Source organism: Oryctolagus cuniculus, chromosome 11 (genome assembly GCF_051225735.1).
Source record: "Oryctolagus cuniculus isolate XC-2025 breed Fujian yellow rabbit chromosome 11, ASM5122573v1, whole genome shotgun sequence".
NCBI lineage: Eukaryota > Metazoa > Chordata > Mammalia > Lagomorpha > Leporidae > Oryctolagus > Oryctolagus cuniculus.
Window position 1 is genome coordinate 49,583,291 of NC_142877.1, and position 17,270 is coordinate 49,600,560.

Below are 17,270 nucleotides of genomic sequence, written 5' to 3' on the forward strand. Positions count from 1 at the left end.
GGACTTTAGTGTGTAACTCCCATGTCAACCCAACAAAAACCAGAAGCCAGAGGCTGCTACAGGCTGCCTGGAGTGTTCAGGGACCCGGCAGAGGCTCCTTGGGTCCCCGGGACAGTACTGGCTCTGGGTGCTGGGCAGCCGCACAGTCAGCCTCTTCTGGGGCAAACAGCTCTCAGGTGCCACCAGCAGGCCCTGTCCCCTCCCTGTGAATGTGGGTCCCTAGGGGAGACTGTGCAGCACAGAGACTGCAAACCAACATCTCTGAGATTCTAAGGTTTTGTTGAAACTTTTCATTGTTATTTAAAAAAAAATTTATCTGTGTCGGTCAGCTGAGCTTTCTCATTTAGATCTCTACCTGTGTGCTCCACCCCACGCCCTAGCTGGGTGTGCCCAGAGCGATGTGGGAGATTGTGGCACCACCCCAGTCACCCAGAGCCCCTGCTCCCCTCCTTAGGAAGAGTTAGGGTGCTCCCAGACCACACCCAGCCCTCTGCAGAGCCTGTACCCAGAGCACACCAGCTCCAGGCCTTCCAGGCCATGCCAGGGTAAATCATTTTATGACCCGGAACCTCAAAGGAGGACCAGAGACTTCCTAAACACTCCCTGTTTCTGGTTCAGGTTATTCAAGGGGAAAAAACCTCCAACAGTCCCAGGCCAGCTGAAGCCACACACCTTTGTGTTCTTCCTTTGGCCTTGTCAGGAGAGTGGCGTGGGTGGGCAGGTGGGGGCCCCAGGACACCACACCAATGGCTTCCCCCAGACCCCACACATCACACGATGTTTAGGTCTGCGTGCCCGGCCTGTCTGTGTGCCCCCTTTCCCTGGGGCCTCACATAGGCATCTCTACCCTGTCTGCCAGTTCCAAATGTCTCCTGTGTAAGAGGCAGTACAACAGGAAGAAGGCATCACAGTCCAGCCCCTCCACTGCAGGCGATGCTGAAAAGCCCAACAGTGATGAACTCTCAGGCTGCAGAGCTAGGGGGACCCCCCTCCTCTGCTGTGGATACAACTCCCCAGGTGTGTGGCACTCACCTTGTAGAGCTCGACCCGGTGGTCGCCGCCCCTGGAAAACAGAAGAAAACAGGAAGTGGATGTGGATCCTCCTACAGCCCACTCCCACGCCAGTCCTGGGGAGTCTAGGACCTCTAGGATTTAGCCCCCAGGCCCCACACCAGCAGGGGCTGGCAGCTGGTGGATGAACGACCTCCTTCCTTGGGTCCCCTCGCATGGCACCACACTTGCCTCTGGCAGTATTCGCTGTCCTAGGTGTCAGTCTTCACACTCTGGGAAGATGTCTACTTATTACTTTTACTTTTTAAGTGACACACATCTATAGTGACACAGGTGCTCCCCATGTGTTCACGCTCCTGGACATACAAAAACATGCCGTGGTGCCTCTGAAAATGTTGTGGAGTTTGCAGGAAGCCCCTGGCCAGCCGTCAGAGTGGTCTCCCAGCCTCTCGCCAGCAGACAAGGGTTCTCTTAGTCAGATCTTACTCAGGCTGATGGCTCTGCAGGTTGAGGGAGGCCACAGCCAGGATCAAGAGAGCAGGCCGCACAGGGGTGGTGATGAAACCCACACTATGGGCCAGGCCTGGGGGAGTGAGAGGACCCAAATTCTCCTAAAGTGACACTGTCTCAGCAAACATGAAGCCACAGGCGGGCTTTGCCTTTTTTTGTCATGTGATTTGGCGTTGCCAAAGTGAACTTATTTAAGTACAGTACAGCTCTCTTATTTATAGGAAGTGGCTGCAACAGCTGTCTGCAGCCACTCGGTCTATGAAAAGCAGAAGAGGAACCGGTACAGCCCGTCCCAGACAAAGGCGGGGGCCAGCCACACGGCGCATGTGTGACTCAGTGGCCAGGCTCTCGTCCTTGGCACAGAGAGCATCCTCGTGGGCCCTGCTTCTGGGCGCTCTCCACAATGCCCTCCGCAAACCTCTGCCATGGGACACCCACCCAGGCCCGGCCGTCCCCTCCAGATAGGGCCATGCATTGTTTTCCTGGCTGGTCCTGCCTACAAAATGTCTGGCCCTGCAGCCTGCCGCCCGCCAGCGAGGCCCCGGTGCCACGCTGACACTCCTGCCCAGGCCGGCCTCGGTGCTGTCCCCTCCTGGCTCTCCCACACGAGACCCACTGTGCAGAAACAGCAGCCTGGTGGTTTTCAAAGAATGCTTTGCTCAGAAAGCGCACGCCCCTCCCCCACTCCCATCCTGGCTCTCCCCGGCAGCCCTCGTGAACAGCATCACATGGTGTGGAAGGAACACTGTGCTGTCTGGAGGCAGGGACAGTGGCTCCAGTTCATGCTGGTCTGAAGGACGAGCCGTTAAACCCACCCACCGATGGCCCTGGGATAAAATCAGGCAAGGCCTTGACTCGCCAGAGGGAGTATGTGCTTCATCCCTGACCGTGAGGGGTGGATCCTGGTGCTACAGCAGGAAGCACACAGCTCATATGGAGGGGCAGCCCAGGAGGACGCACACTAAGCTGCAGTCTCTGCTGGCCACCCTTGGCTCCAGCCATCCCCGCCTGCTCTTCCCTCTTCTCTCAGCATGTACTTCCTTTTTACTAGGGAGCTGCTCCACCTCCTAGGGCTATCCTGGCTCTGGCTTCACCCGCCTATGCCCTGGACAGACTGAGAGGTCACTGGTCAACTGGGTGACAGATGTAGAGAAGTGGACAGGCAACACTGGCCCAAGGGCACACTGCAGCTGTAGCTAAGTGTCATCATGACCCCTCTACTGAGTGACAAGCGTCCTCAGGCTCAGAACCCATAGGCCAACAGACGGTGACCTATGAGATTACAGCAGGAAGGAGGAAGTACCCCCGCTGGCCCTCCTGCATCCCAGTGCCAAGTGAGCTTCAGACAGGGGCGTCTGGGTGCAGCTCCTCACAATCACCCCACTCTGGTCCCCAGGGAGGCAGGGCCGGGGTGGGGGGTTCCCTTTGCAGAAGACACTTGCCAGCAATTGACGCGCAGCCCTGCCTGGAGAGGAGCCTGTTGGATGCTACTACACGTAAACGTCGCCTGAGCGCCACCTTTCCCCATCCCTTCCCGGGATGTTCTCATCACTGCTGTGGGCCAGAACCAGGGCATTCCCACCCCGAAGAGGAGCTGTGCTCTACAGGGGACATGCACTGAATGGGCTCCTGCGCCTCACCTGGTACCTGCATTCCCGTGCAGGTACAGAATGATGGGCTGGCTAGAAGCCAAGGCGTCCTCATACCACATCTGGTCCTTCCCTTGGGCATTCTTCCACCAGATGGCGGGGATGGTGTGCCTGCAGGGAGAAGCAGAGGCAAGCGGTCACATGCCGAACAGCTGAGAGCAGAGAGCAACAGAGACCAGCTGCCTTCAGGAGGGTCACCACAATCACTCAGCAGCTGACGGCTTCAGAGGAAGCAGCTCCAGACTGGCAAGCGGCCCTGTGAAACAAGAGCTTTCCTGGTAGCGGTTACCAGCGATGGAGGAGGCACATGTGCTGGAGCAGTAGCCATCCTCATTCCTCACTGGAATGTGGGAAGAACACTAGAACAATCCGAGTGGGTCCCATCATTTCCCCTACTCTTTTTTTTTTTTTTTTTAAGATGTATTTGAAAGGCAGATTTACAGAGAGGCAGAAAGAGAGAGAGAGAGAGAGAAAGAGAGAGTATCTTCCATCTGCTGGTTCACTCCCCAGATGGCCACAACGGCCAGAGCTGCACCAAACCAAAGCCAGGAGCCAGGAGCTTCTTCTAGGTCTCCCATGGATGCAGGGGCCCAAGGACCTGGGCCATCTTCCACTGCTTTCCCAGGCCATAGCAGAGACTGGATTGGAAGTGGAGCAGCCAAGGACTTGAACCGGCGCCCATATGGGATGCTGGCACTGAAGGCAGTGGCTTTACCTGCTACGCCACAGCACAGGCCCTGTCCCCTACTCTTAAAGCATCTAATTCTAACTCACAGTGGATTGGAAACAGTACTGGCAATAGTTGCATGAGCTAACCTGGCAGCCAGACACCTTGTCCCCCTTGTGGGCCCTGATTCCCTGAGCTGGCCTATGGACCATCCTGGCATAGTCCAAGCCCAGCCTGGCCAGGCAATTGGACACTGTGGTCTATCCATCCAAGTCCTCCTCCTTGGAGGTACCCACACTGATTTTAACTCAGGCAAACCTTCTCTGGTGACCGGTAATTTACATGGGAGCTGTCAGTGTGTTCAGCCCGCATCACCACCTCCTGCACAATGCGACTAGATCCACAGGAACACAGCCGGGGGCTGGCCAACTCCCGCCAGATACCTTTGGGCGAAAACAAGTAGGGTTGGGGACAGAAGGTGGAACACTGCATAGCGCCCGATGCATGCAGCAAGCCAGTCAGGGTGAGAGACAGTCAGAAAGCAACAAGACTCCGACTTCAATGTCAATAACTAAGAAAAAAAAAAAAGCTTGTGTTAGGTTCTTCACCAAGGGTCAACTGTAACCGTCTGCATGTCCTCTCGTCGCGTATCTGGAATGGGCTCGTCCACGTGAGCAGCTTCTCACAGCACCTCGTTTCAGAAGCATCTCACACACACAGTGGCTTTCTAAGACAGTGGGAAGAGACTTACAGCTAGGGAAAAGCAAAGCCAGCTAGGTAGGTAAACGGGCAACGGTTCAGAGCTGCCTCTGAAGGAATTAAAAAGGAAATGCCACAGCGAGGCTGAGCAATTTCAATCCAGTTGCTACAAGAAACACCACTTGTCTACAGAAAAAAATATGGTATGTTCCAAGGACACAGAGCTGTCACAAGGCTTGGGACCGATTTAAATTTATGGCTAATGGTTGGATGTTTGGTGCAGGGGTGAAGACATCACTTGGGATACCCACATCCTATACAGGAGCGCCTGAATTCAAGTCTTAGCTCTGCTCCCAATTCTAGTTGCCTGCAAATGCACACTCTAGGAGGCAGCAGGTGACAGCACAAGCAGTTGGGTCTCTGTCACACACATGCGAGATCTGGATTGAGTTCCAGGCTGCTGGCTTCAGCCTGGCCCAGCCCGGCAGCTGCAGGCCCTGGGGCATGAACCATCAGGTGGGAGCTCTCTGTCCGTGTGTCTCTCTGCCTCTTAAATAAATAATAACAACAAAAAAAGCCCACACAACTCTGGGTTTGTGATTGATTCAGTGCGTACATTCTGTTTCTAGCTTATGTTTTGTTTTGCTGAAAGTAAAACTCTCTAAAAATAATAACTCAGCTCACAAAGGCCTTGCTGCTGTGAAAGCCTCAGAATAGAGTCTGGTGCTATTCAGCCTGCACAATCAGGCTCAGATGCAGCTGAGATCTGCCCTTTAGAACAGGAGTGGGTGAAAATAAAAACGAGCAAGCACAATTTCAGAGACCGATGTCAAGGACAACACTGGCTAAGCTGAATAGGGCCCTTTCCCGCCTCCGGGAGAGGCCCACAGAGCTGCCAGCTTGCCCTGCAGCCAGGCTGCCGCTACTCACCAGACTCCAATGGTCACGTCTTCCTCTGGCTGGAGGTAGTAATTACAGGTGTGATTTAAACCTTGGTCCTGTGGTTTCTTCAAGTCAATAAAATAGGGAACCCTCACTGTTGGGGACAAAGAGATAGAAATCAGGATTAGCGGGGGTGGACACACACATGCAAGGCACACACGTGCACATCCATCCATGAATATACACAAGCAGGTTCACATGCAGAAATCAGAGGTGAAGCCCTTAAAAAGTACCATGTACTATAAGTTCCCACTCCTCCCAGACCCAGGCGCCCAGCTGCAGCCACAGTGCCCTGGGACAGGTATTGCAGTCGGGGTGAGGTCTACATAGAGCCTGGAACTAAGGCTGTGCAAGGGGTGAGGCGGTGCAAGTAAGGGAAGGAGCGATCTTGTCCAGGCCTGAGAAAGGAGCTCAGGGAGCAGACGGAGGCCGGGGCCGCAGAGGCCAGAAGAGCCTGCGGAAAAGCTTGGGAAGCTACGGTGGGAGGCGGCAGCCAGAGTGCACGGAAGGGGGAGAGAGGACATCCTGTGAGCTGCTGCCAGGCTGGAGCCACAAGACTTGAGGACCAATCAGATGCAGCTACAAAGAGGGCAAAGTAGATTCTGAGGTTTCCAGTGCTGTCACTCAATGCCAAAAGGACGGCAGCAGATGGGGTGTGGGGCAGCAAGACAGCAGGATGAGTGGATCCACAGAAAACCACAACAGGACGCACTGTGAAGTCACTGGCCATTGGGCCCAAACCAGGGAGACCCGTGGTTGTGAGACAGGAGGAACATCTGGGACACACAGGTAGGGTGAGAGGAGCAGGGAATGATGACAACATCACCATGGGGACTGTAGGATCCCCTGTTGTAAAAACAGCCAAACAGCACCAACATCAGCAATGCCCAAGTGTGCCTCAGAGGGAGGCCAGGTGCAAAATGTATGTGGGGTGAGATGCTTAATTTTTCCTTTATATACCATTGTATTTTATTGCTTGTAATGAATACAACTTTGAAGATTTATCTTATTGAAAAATGAAGAACTTGGGGCTGGTGCTGTGGCGTAGCAAGTAAGGCTGCTGTCTGCAGTGCTGGCATCCCATATGGGCACTGGTTCGAGTCCTGGCTGCTCCATTTCAGATTCAGCTCTCTACTATGGCCTGGGAAAGCAGTGGAGGATGGCCCAAGTGCTTGAACCCCTGCACCCACGTGGGAGACCCAGAAGAAGCTTTTGACTCCTGGCTTCAGATCAGCTCAGCCATTGTGGCCATTTGTAGAGTGAACCAGTAGATGGAAGACCCCTCTCTCCCTCTGTCTCTCTCTCTGTAACTCTTTCAAATAAATAAAATAAATCTTTAAAAGATGTTAAAACTCACTCTAGACTTTAAACCCCAAAGTCATAAGTTAATGGTACTAAGAGGGTAGAAATTTTTTTTTTTTAAAAAGATCTATTTATTTATTTGAAAGTCAGAGTTACACAGAGAAAGGAAGGCAGAGAGATAGAGAGAGAGGTCTTTCATCCACTGGTTTATTCCCCAATTGTCCTCAATGGCCAGAACTGCGCAGATCCGAAGCCAGGAGCCAGGAGCTTCCTCTGGGTCTCCCATGCGGGTGCAGCGGCTCAAGGATTTGGGCCATCTTCTTACTGCTCTCCCAGGCCACAGCAGAGAGCTGGATCGCAAGTGGAGCAGCCAGGTTTTGAACCGGCACCTATATGGGATGCCGGCACTTTAGGCCAGGGTGTTAACCCACTGCACCACAGTGCCAGCCCCGGGTGGAAACGTTTTTTAAAAAAGATTTGTTTATCTATTTGAAAGGCAGAGCCACAGGGAGGCAGAGGCAGAGAGAGAAAAAGAGGGAGGGAGGGAGGGAGGGAGGGAAGGCGAGGGAGGGAGGGAGAGAGGGGGAGAGAGAGAGAGAAAGTAAGTCTCCCATCTGCTGGTTCACTCCCCAGATGGCTGCAATGGCCAGAGCTGCACTGATCCGAAGCCAGGAGCTTCCTCCGGATCTCCCACATGGGTGCATGGGCCCAAGAGCTTGGACCATCTTCTACCATTTTCCCAGGCCATAGCAGAGAGCTGGATTGGAAGTGGGGCAGCCGGGACTTGAACTGGCACCCAAATGGGATGCTGGCATTGCAGGCAGCAGCTTTACCTGCTATACCACAGCACTGGCCCCAAGAGGATGGAAACATAATCCAAATATGGTATTTAGGAGGTAGACCCTGTGGGAGTTCCTTAGGTCACTGGGGCTGACCCTTGGAAGGCCAGCTTTTGCAATCAGGAGTGGCCCAGCCACTCTACTTCCTGGCCCCTGTTGGCTTAATCAACAAGCCATGTGATGCTGAGAACACAGGAACATATGAGCTCGTTCCCCAGAAGTGCCCCAAGCATCTGCCCAGATATTGTGGGGAGAGACATGTCCTCCCACAGGGCTGCTGTCCACACCTCTAGCTCCTTAATGCACCTCTTCCTCAAGGAGCTGGCTATGTTTTAAAAACTTACATAATCTCTTCAAAGGCAGTCACAGGGGTGGCTCCACATTCCCCAGTGCTCCTGCTGGGCTGGCCTGAGCCCTGTGCAGTTCCTTGCAGTGCCTCCTGCTATCTGTGCCTTCCTCAGACAGAGGAAGCTTCACAGCGCTGTGAGGGTGCTGGCTCATCTGTGACAGAACTGGGACTGTTACCCTGCCTGCCCGACTCCAGGGCCCTCACTCTTGACCAAGTGGACAGGAAGTCAGAAAGATGAACCAACTGATCCCAAAAGGCCTTCACAAGATCTTATGGGGTAAGATCTCAGAAACCTAAGAATGTCACCTTACTTGGAAGGGTCTCTCTGCAATAAAGCTCAATGAGGGGTCTGCTCTGTGGAGCAGCAGGTTAAGCTGCCGCCTGTGATGCCGATATCCCATAGGAGTGCCACCGTGAGTCCTGGCTGCTCCATTTTAATCCTGCTCCCTGCGTATTCCCCCAGAGAAAGCAGCAGAAGATGGCCTGAGTGCTTGGGCCCCTGCCCACCCATGTGGTAGATACGGTTGTAATTCCAGGCTCCTGGTTTCAGACTGGTACACCCCAGATGTTGTGGTCATTTGGGGTGTGAACCAGCGGACAGAAGATTGATCTCTCTCTTTTTTAAAAAAATATTTATTTATTTATTTATTTGAAAGTCTCTCAGAGACAGAGAGAAAGAAAGAAGGACAGGCAGAGAGAGAGAGAGAGGTCTTTCATCTGCTGATTCACTCCCCAGTTGGCCGCAACAGCTGGAGCTGTGCCAATCTGAAGCCAGGAGCCAGGAGCTTCCTCTGGGTCTCTCACATAGGCGCAGGGGCCCAAGGACTTGGGCCATCTTCTACTGAATTCCCAGGCCACAACAGAGAGCTGGATGGGAAGAGGAGCAGCTGGAACTTGAACCAGGGCCCATATGGGATGCTGGCACTGCAGGCAGGGAATTAACCTACTGCACCACAGTGCTGGCCCCTCTATTTTTTTTAAATGCTTAAATGAGGACATTGATGAAGACCCAAATCCAACACAACTGATGTTTTTATAAAAGGGAAATTTGGACACAGACACATGCAGAGGGAAGACGGTGTGAAGGCAGAAGCAGACTGGGGTGATGCATCTACCAGCCAGGGGACACCAAGGGTGACTGGCCACCACCACAAGTGGAAAGAGGCGTGGGCAGATTCTGCCCAGAGCCTCAAGGAACACAGCCCTGCCAACACTTGCAGTGGGACTCTGACCTCCAGGACAGGGAGATGATGAATGTGTTTCACATGGCCCAGTCTGTGGACCTGTCAGGGCAGCCCTCGGAAGCGAATGCAGTCAGACTAAGGAGTACAGATTTTATAGTGGTAGTGGGACCTGGAGAAGGCCTGGAAACTGTCCACTGCATGTCCAATCTCAGACTGTAGGAGCCTGCACCTGCTGCCCCATTCTGGGGCTGCACTCCACACCTGGAACCTCAGCATCTGTCACCTGCAAGGTGCCACGACGTCCTTAATAAAGCAGTGAATATCCAGGCCCAGGGCCCACTGTCAGCCCCACTCATTTACCCAGTCCTTTCTCTGTGTCTGGAATTACCCGCCAGCCCTTGCCAGAGGGAGACCTGCAACTATAAGGATCTGAAGGCATTGGGTTTCCACTGGCTCGGCTTCAGGCCTCACCCATTCTGTGTCCCGAGCAGCCAAGTTACTGCAACACAAACCACCTAAGGTCTGAGAGGCTCCCCTGCCCACTGCCGACTCTTATGAGGGTGAATCCAGAGAGCTTCCAGGCCAAAGATCCAGGAACCAGGAAGCCAGAGCCTCCTGGAGGACTGCTCCATTCCAAGAAGCTGCTCTGCCGATTCACTACTCTTCCTGCGTTGGAACCAGTCACGAAGACGGAGGCACAGTGAACGCTCTGACGCCCAGCAGACTCCGCCCCATGCGCTCCCCTTCCTCAGCAGGCCCTCCACTAGTGAATGATGAATTCTGGACTCCAGGCTTTGGCCTGGCCCAGCCTCGGCTGTTGCAGGCATTTTAGTAGTGAGCCATTGTGAGACCTGGGCCTGGATCAAGGTGTAATTATTTTTAATTAGGCCCCCATCTTGTAACTTGGGCCTGACCAGGCCCTGAATTCTGAGCCAGAAGCTCCTAAAAGTAAATAAATGAACTCCCCTTACAATAAACTCTCCTAGCAACAGCCGATTAGCAGATAACAGAGAAATACCTAGAGTTCCTGGTGTCTTCTCAGGGCAGATAAGGTGACTGATAGCTACCCAAAACCCTGCAGTTCGGCAGATACACCCCAGCAGCTCGGACCCTATGCTTCGGCCAATCAATTCAAAAGGCATCAACCCCAAAGCCACCTTTAGTAGGTCCGTTCCCGCCACTGGATGCACTAATCAATTCTAAGAGATGTCCTTTAAATTTCCTGCAGGATGAGATGATTTGCTAAATGGTAGTACCATAATGTATAGAATGTCTTTAACTGAAGGGTCGGGGCTCTCAATTCAGACCCGCTGCGTCGGTGTTGATTGAGAGTCCAGGCCCGGACCTGCAATAAAACTCTCATATGCTTTATAGCGGTATCGGCTCCTTGGTGGTCTTTGGGGACAACTGAACTGGGCATAACACCATCTAACAGAAGACCTGTCTGAATCTGACTCTCTCTCTGTCTTTCAAAATAAAACAAAAAATTTTTAAAAAAGATTTATTTACTTATTTGAAAGGCAGAGTTACAGAGAGGCAGAGGCAGAGGGAGAGAGGCCTTCCATCTGCTGGTTCACTCCCCAAATGGCCATGTTACCAGTAAATGCTAGGGTTCTTGTCTTCGCACAAGAAAGAATTCAGGCGTGAGACACAGAGTAGTGGTAAGTAAAATAGCCAGGTTTATTAGGGAAGCTACATCCGTAAGAATGGATGGGCACCTCTCCAGACAGAACCTGAGAGAGAGTGCCCAGTCACTCAGACTAGGGGAGAGTGGGGTTACACGGTTGAGTGGAAAGAGTATACCTGGCCAGGCCAGGTGGGCAGCTCAGCACGGAGGTAGAAGACCGAGCATGCAGTCTGGGGGGGGGGGGGGTGTTAAGGGGATGGGTCTTGCCTCCCTACCTCTGCTCCTCTTGGAACAAAGGACTTTTTGGATGTAAATATGAAAAACTCCTATCTGAGTTTTCCCCTGAAGTTATCAGACAGGAGGAGCCTTAGAGGAAGGATGGTTACTGGGTAGAAGGGGCTGGGCGTGTTTGAAGTGCAGATGCCGGGCTGCACCTGGAAGATTATCAGGCAGAAGGGGCGGGACCCCCACCTGGCAGGTTATTGGGTAGAAGGTGCAGGGCAAGATACAAATCCTGGGCTGCCCCTGAAATGTTAACAGGATGACTTTGAGATGCACATGCTGGACGTAAATGTCTCCTTTGGCCTTTGTCACACACACATAAGCTCATATCTGACTTCCTACCTAACAGCCACAAAGCCACAGCTGTTGATCCAAAGCCAAGAGCCAGTAGCCAGTAGCTTCTTTCGGGTCTCCCATATGGGTGCAGGGGCCCAAGGACTTGGGCCATCTTCTTTTGCCTTCCCAGGCCATAGCAGAGAGCTAGATCTGAAGTGGAGCAGCCGGGACTCAAACCAGCATCCATTAGGGATGCGGGCACTGCAGGCAGTGGCTTTACCCACTACATCACAGCTCTGGCTCCAACAAAACAAAATATAATGAGATCATCCATCTACTAGCTCACTCCCCAAATGCCCACAACATCCAGGGAAGGGCCAGGCCAAAGCCAGGAGCCAGGAACTCCATCCAGGTCTCCCATGTGGGTGGCAGGGGCCCAGGTACTTGTGTCATCTTCCACTATGATATGGAACACCAGTGTTGCAAGTGGCAGCTTAACCAGCTGTGCCACAATGCCAGCACCTGAGATGGACATTTTTAATTGCCCGGGGATCTTCATTTTCAGGCTACATCTCATCCCAATCACTGCATTCAGCTGTAAGAGGTGGATGCCAACAAGGGAAGAGCTGGGTGGGTTATCCAGATATTATCAAATTCCAGGCTGGCGCTGTGGCTCACTAGGCTAATCCTCCGCCTTGCGGCGCTGGCACATCGTGTTCTAGTCCCAGTCGGGGCGCCGGATTCTGCCCGGTTGCCCCTCTTCCAGGCCAGCTCTCTGCTGTGGCCAGGGAGTGCAGTGGAGGATGGCCCAAGTACTTGGGCCCTGCACCCCATGGGAGACCAGGATAAGTATCTGGCTCCTGCCATCGGATCAGCATGGTGCGCCGGCCGCAGTGCAGCAGCCATGGCGGCCATTGGAGGGTGAACCAACGGCAAAAGGAAGACCTTTCTCTCTGTCTCTCTCTCACTGTCCACTCTGCCTGTCAAAAAAAAAAAAAAAAAAAAAAAATTCCAGTTACTTGATGTTGGCCCTAGGGCTTCCAAAAAAAGGCCAGAGGCAACCTGCTGAGTCCTGGCTGGCCTCCAAGCCAAGACACTCCTTTCACCAGGAGATGCACATGGTGAAAGGCCTGGGAGATACTCCAGGCTCCAGGAGCACAAATGCTGGTCATCACCACAGCATGGTTTGGCTGGAATCAGACGTATGAAGACTTTTGTGTGAACAGACATATGACAAAGATCAGCTGGAATTAAAGCAATGCATTCACAAAAATTTTCTCAGAGCCACTTTAATTTTCTTATTGTAGTGATAAGGGATTTTCAGGTAATCTTTAATTTTTTAAAAAATATTTATTTATTTGAAAGGCAGAGTTCTTCCACCCACTGGTGCACTCCTAAATGGCTGCAACAGCTGGAGCTGAGCTGATCTGAAGCCAAGAGCTTCTTTTGGGTCTCCCATGTGGGCTTGTGCCATCTTCTGCTGCTTTCCCAGGTGCATTTGCAAGGAACTGGATCGGAAGTGGAGCAGCAGAGACTTGGACCTGTGCCCATATGAGATACTAGTGCCATAGGCAGCAGCTTTACCTGCTACACCACATCACCGGCCCTTAATTTTTAGAATAACCGTGTCTGTTTTGCTTGTGAAAATATACTTAGGGGCTGGCGCTGTGGCAAAGCAGGTAAAGCCGCTGCCGGCAGTGCCAGCATCCCATATGGGTGCTGGTTCATGTCTCGGCTGCCCCACTTCCGATCCAGCTCTCTGCTATGGCCTGGAAACACAGTAGAAGATGGCCCAAGTGCTTGGGCCCCTACACCCACATGGGAGACCCAGAAGAGGCTCCTGGCTCCTGGCTTCGGATTGGCGCAGCTCCGGCTGTTGCGGCCATCTGATGAGTGAACCAGCAGATGGTTCTCTCTCTCCCTCTTTCTGCATCTCCTCTCTCTGTGTAACTGTGACTTTCAAGTAAAATAAATAAATAAATAAATAAGAAAATATATTTAAAGGAGAATAATGCCTTAAATCACTGGTGCTGGGGTGGGCGCTGTGGCTCAGCGGGTTACGCCACCACTTGGGATGCCTTTGTCCAGTATCTGAGTGCATAGGATGGAGTCCCACCTCCACTTCCAATCCAGCCTTCTGCTGATGCACACCTGGGAGGAGCAGAGGATGACCCAAGTGCCTGGATCCCTGCCACCCACATGGGAGACCCACATGGAGTCCTGGCTCCTGGCTTTGGTCTGTCCCTTCCCTGGTTGTTGTGGGTACTTCGAAAGTGAACCAGGACGATTTCTCTTTCACTCTTGCTTTGTCAAACCAACCAACCACAGGTGCTATGCTTCTTCTAAAGCTTATGTATCTGATTTGTAAACTCGGACAGATTTGCTGTGAACTTAATATTTTACTCATGTTCTGGCACCCAAGAGATCGTCACACTTTCTTTAGTGTCAAATGGTTACCCACAGGGTCAAGATTCACATGTGAGACAAGATCGGAGGCCCCTCCCCAAAACACAGGCCCTGTGGTAGCAGGAGGCAAAACTCAGGTCACTGCCAGAGGGCACCTGAGACCCCAGAGCCTCTGCAAAGGAGAAAGCGCAGATTTTTTTTTTTTTTAAGGCTGAGCAAGGCGGGGTGGAGACAAAGAGACAGAGACTGATTTTACTGGCTTCTTCACTCCCCAAATGGCCAAAACAGCCACAATTGGGCCATGTTGAAACCAAGAGCCAGGAATTCTATCCAGGTCTCCCACATGGAAACAGGCGCCTAGCCTAACCATTTGGTCCATCATTTACTGCTTTTCCAGGCAAATCAGCAAAAAGCTGGATGGGAAGTAGAGCGGCCAGGACTCGAACTGGTGCTCTGATGTGGGATGCTGGCGTCACAAGTGGCAGCTTAACCTACTGCACCATCATGCCAGCCCCAGCACAGGTATTCAAAACTTGAATGCACATTATAACTGGAAAACCAGCACGCTCCCAGATTATTTTCAGAGAACATTCCTTCCTCCCACGACAGAAACCTGTACTTGGTGAGGGCCTTATGTGCTGCCACAACCCATCACAGCTCCCCAGGAAGGACAGAGGGGCCTGGAGAAGAGGTCACTTTGTCACTGGAGAGGCAGTATCCAGGGAGAACGTGTCTGCAGTTTGACTTGGGGGCCAGGCAGATGTCCAGGTGGGTAAGAACATGGCAAAATGCCCTGTCACTGCTCCTATAAACACCTGCCACAGAAAGGGTGGTCCAGAAACAGACTTTTTTTTTTTTAAATATTGGCAATTAAAAATCTCCTCTAAAAACACTACTGTATGTGTGCCTGTTTGAGTCTCAGCTCCAGCTTCCTGCTGTGCACCCTGGGAGGCAGCAGAAGGTGGCCCAAGTAGTTGGGTCCCTGCCACCCTCATGTGAGATCTGGACAGAGTTCCCGGCTCCTGGTTCCAGCCTGGCTCAGCCCCAGATGTTGCAGGCATTTGGGGAGTGACCCAGCAGATATGAGTGTGCGCTGTCTCTGTTTCCATTTCTCTCTCTCTCTCTCTCTCTCTCTCTGTGTGTGTGTGTGTGTGTATGTGTCTGTGTGTCTGCCTTTCGAATAAATTTTAAAAAATTAAAAAAAAAAAAAAACACCTCTGCTGAAGGCTCTCCTGCTCTTGCAGGGCAGATGCATGGAATGAAAGTGTTAAGGTTGGACACCTTCCTGGGGGCTCTCTTCTGTAAGCCACGGAGGCCAGACTCTAAGAACCCCAAGTTCTGCCACCTCCTTAGGAACCCAGCACAGCAGTCTGTGGGCTGTGTCCAAAGCAACATAAATTGTCCATCTGAAGAACATCAGTTCAGTTCAGGTATTTGCCGGGACTCTGAGGCGTGCCAAGTCCGGTGGCACACCCTGCCCCAACCCACATACAGCATGCCCTCACACCCTGGGCAGCAAAGGCGCCCAACCAAGGTGGCTGGAGGCTGGCAAATCTGTCGATCCTGCAGCTTCATGTTTTACATAAACTCAAACTCTTTTCTGCACCATATTGTGTCCATTGGTCAGAAAACCAAACCTCCTTTGATTTTAGTATGTTAGCTCTTTTCAAGCCTGTGCTTTGCACAAGTGGCAATATTTGGCATAAATTCCTAAAAGTTCATTCAGCTTCTTTATCTTTAGGAACTTCTAATGTCCCTCAGTATATCAGATGTATTTTATGGTTATTTTAAGCCACTCAAAAAATTCACTTCACATCTACAGAGTATTAAACATTGATCTTTCTCTTGCCACTATGAAGCACAGAAATTCCTTTTATTCACTAACTTCCAAGTTTCTGTGATTAACACCCCAAATTTGTAAGCACAGAAGCCTGCAGAGCCTGGAACAGTTACTACAGATGTGGGGGTCTTGAGCCCTGAGTCCCTTTCCTGCCATGCTCTGCCCAACCCCAGGCCACAGCCTCCCATGGACCCACACCTCTCAACACACCTCTGGCCTGTGTCTGCCTCGGCCCACTTCTCTCCCCAACTCATTTGCTGCCTCCATCACTTCAAACCTGGCTTTCGAAACACACAAGAGCCAAACTCACCTGACACAAACCCATCCAGATGGCTTGTCCTACCCTACCGCAAGGCTGGTCCACGCCGTCTCATGGAGCAAACCTCTAACAGGCAGGCCTGCCCTTGCCTCCTCACCTCACCTCGCTAGTGTAAAATGATGCTCCTTAAAAGGATGGCTCCCATCAACCACACACCTCAAGCTTGGTCCTCATACCTTTCTCTTCCCATTTCCCCAAAAGGAAACACAGCAGGCAGTTGGTCTAGCACTCAGGATGTCCAAATTCCATTTGGGGTACCCGGGTTTGAGCTCCAGCTCCAACTCCTGACACCAGCTTACTGCTAAGCAGACACTGGGAGGCAGCGATGAGAGCTCAGGTAGTTGGGTCCCTTCCACCCACAGGGGAGCCCTGGACTGGTTCCTGGCCCAGAGCCGTGGGCATATGGGGAGTGAACTAGTGAACGAGGACTCTGTCTCTCTGTCACTCAAATTAAAAAAAAAAAAAAATTAAACCTAGAACAACTTTGGAACTCTCAACTTCCAAGATAACTCAAATAAACTCCAATATCTATAAGGCCTACACATGAGCTGACAGAAATCAAAAGTATCAAGTTATTTTTTGAGGAGAAAAAAAAATCCTTTTAAAAAAGAGAAAAGCATAGTAATAACTGTTGCTGAAAAGATTTGTTTATTTATTCTGAGAGCATTTTTTAAGGTTGCTATCTTTTTTGAGGTCATCTTTTCCAAGGACAGCAAACCCCCAGACCACAGGACTGCCCATCTCCACCTGATGGCTTCCACAGCTTCTCACGTCAACATGTGTACCACTGCCCCATGCAGGGCATTTTCCAGGTAACAGAAACATTCCATTTCCTGATTGGGTGGTGTCTCACTCTCTCTACACATCCACATCCACCGCACACATAGATGTGTATGTCTCCCTAAATGTAAACTCAACCTCAATGAAAACAGACCCCCCCTAAAATCAGACATCGCCATGAAAAAGTGGCACAGGGTACTTACCGAAATTCAGGAAAATCAGTTTGGCCTGTATCCCAGGACACAGTTTGATGAGAAATGGAATGGCAACATACAACCCCAAAACACAGAGGAGAATCTTCCTCAGGCGGAACCACAGGCCCTTTCGCCTGCAAGAGAAAAGCAATCCACAGGTCAGAGGCAGCAGACACAGTTTTTCTGTGGCTAATTAACAGAATTATGAAAATCACTGAACAAGGGCCACAGGTTCTTTTCCCAGGAGGATGCTGCCAGTACTAAGAGCAGCCTCCACCTGCATTTGGACAATAACCAAATCTGAGCTTGGAGTTCCACTGGGAGGAAACGCTTTGTTTCCTGAGAACCAAAGGAGCGGTCCTATAGGTTTCTCACGTTCGCTCCTGGGGAAGGA

At 51.8% G+C, this 17,270-nt stretch overlaps 1 protein-coding gene across 2 annotated transcripts in view; it reads right to left on the bottom strand.

Annotated features, from left to right (window-relative positions):
* Window positions 1–17,270, bottom strand: part of ABHD12 (abhydrolase domain containing 12, lysophospholipase) — a 90,333-nt gene that overhangs the window by 10,818 nt on the left and 62,245 nt on the right. For both annotated transcript variants that reach the window (XM_008275443.5, XM_089307395.1), the window contains exons 2-5: window positions 16,886–17,010; window positions 5,467–5,572; window positions 3,162–3,281; window positions 1,033–1,063 (exon numbers count right to left, since the gene is read on the bottom strand). In XM_008275443.5, the coding sequence (XP_008273665.3) occupies window positions 1,033–1,063; window positions 3,162–3,281; window positions 5,467–5,572; window positions 16,886–17,010 (382 nt within the window). The remainder of the gene's footprint in view (window positions 1–1,032; window positions 1,064–3,161; window positions 3,282–5,466; window positions 5,573–16,885; window positions 17,011–17,270) is intronic.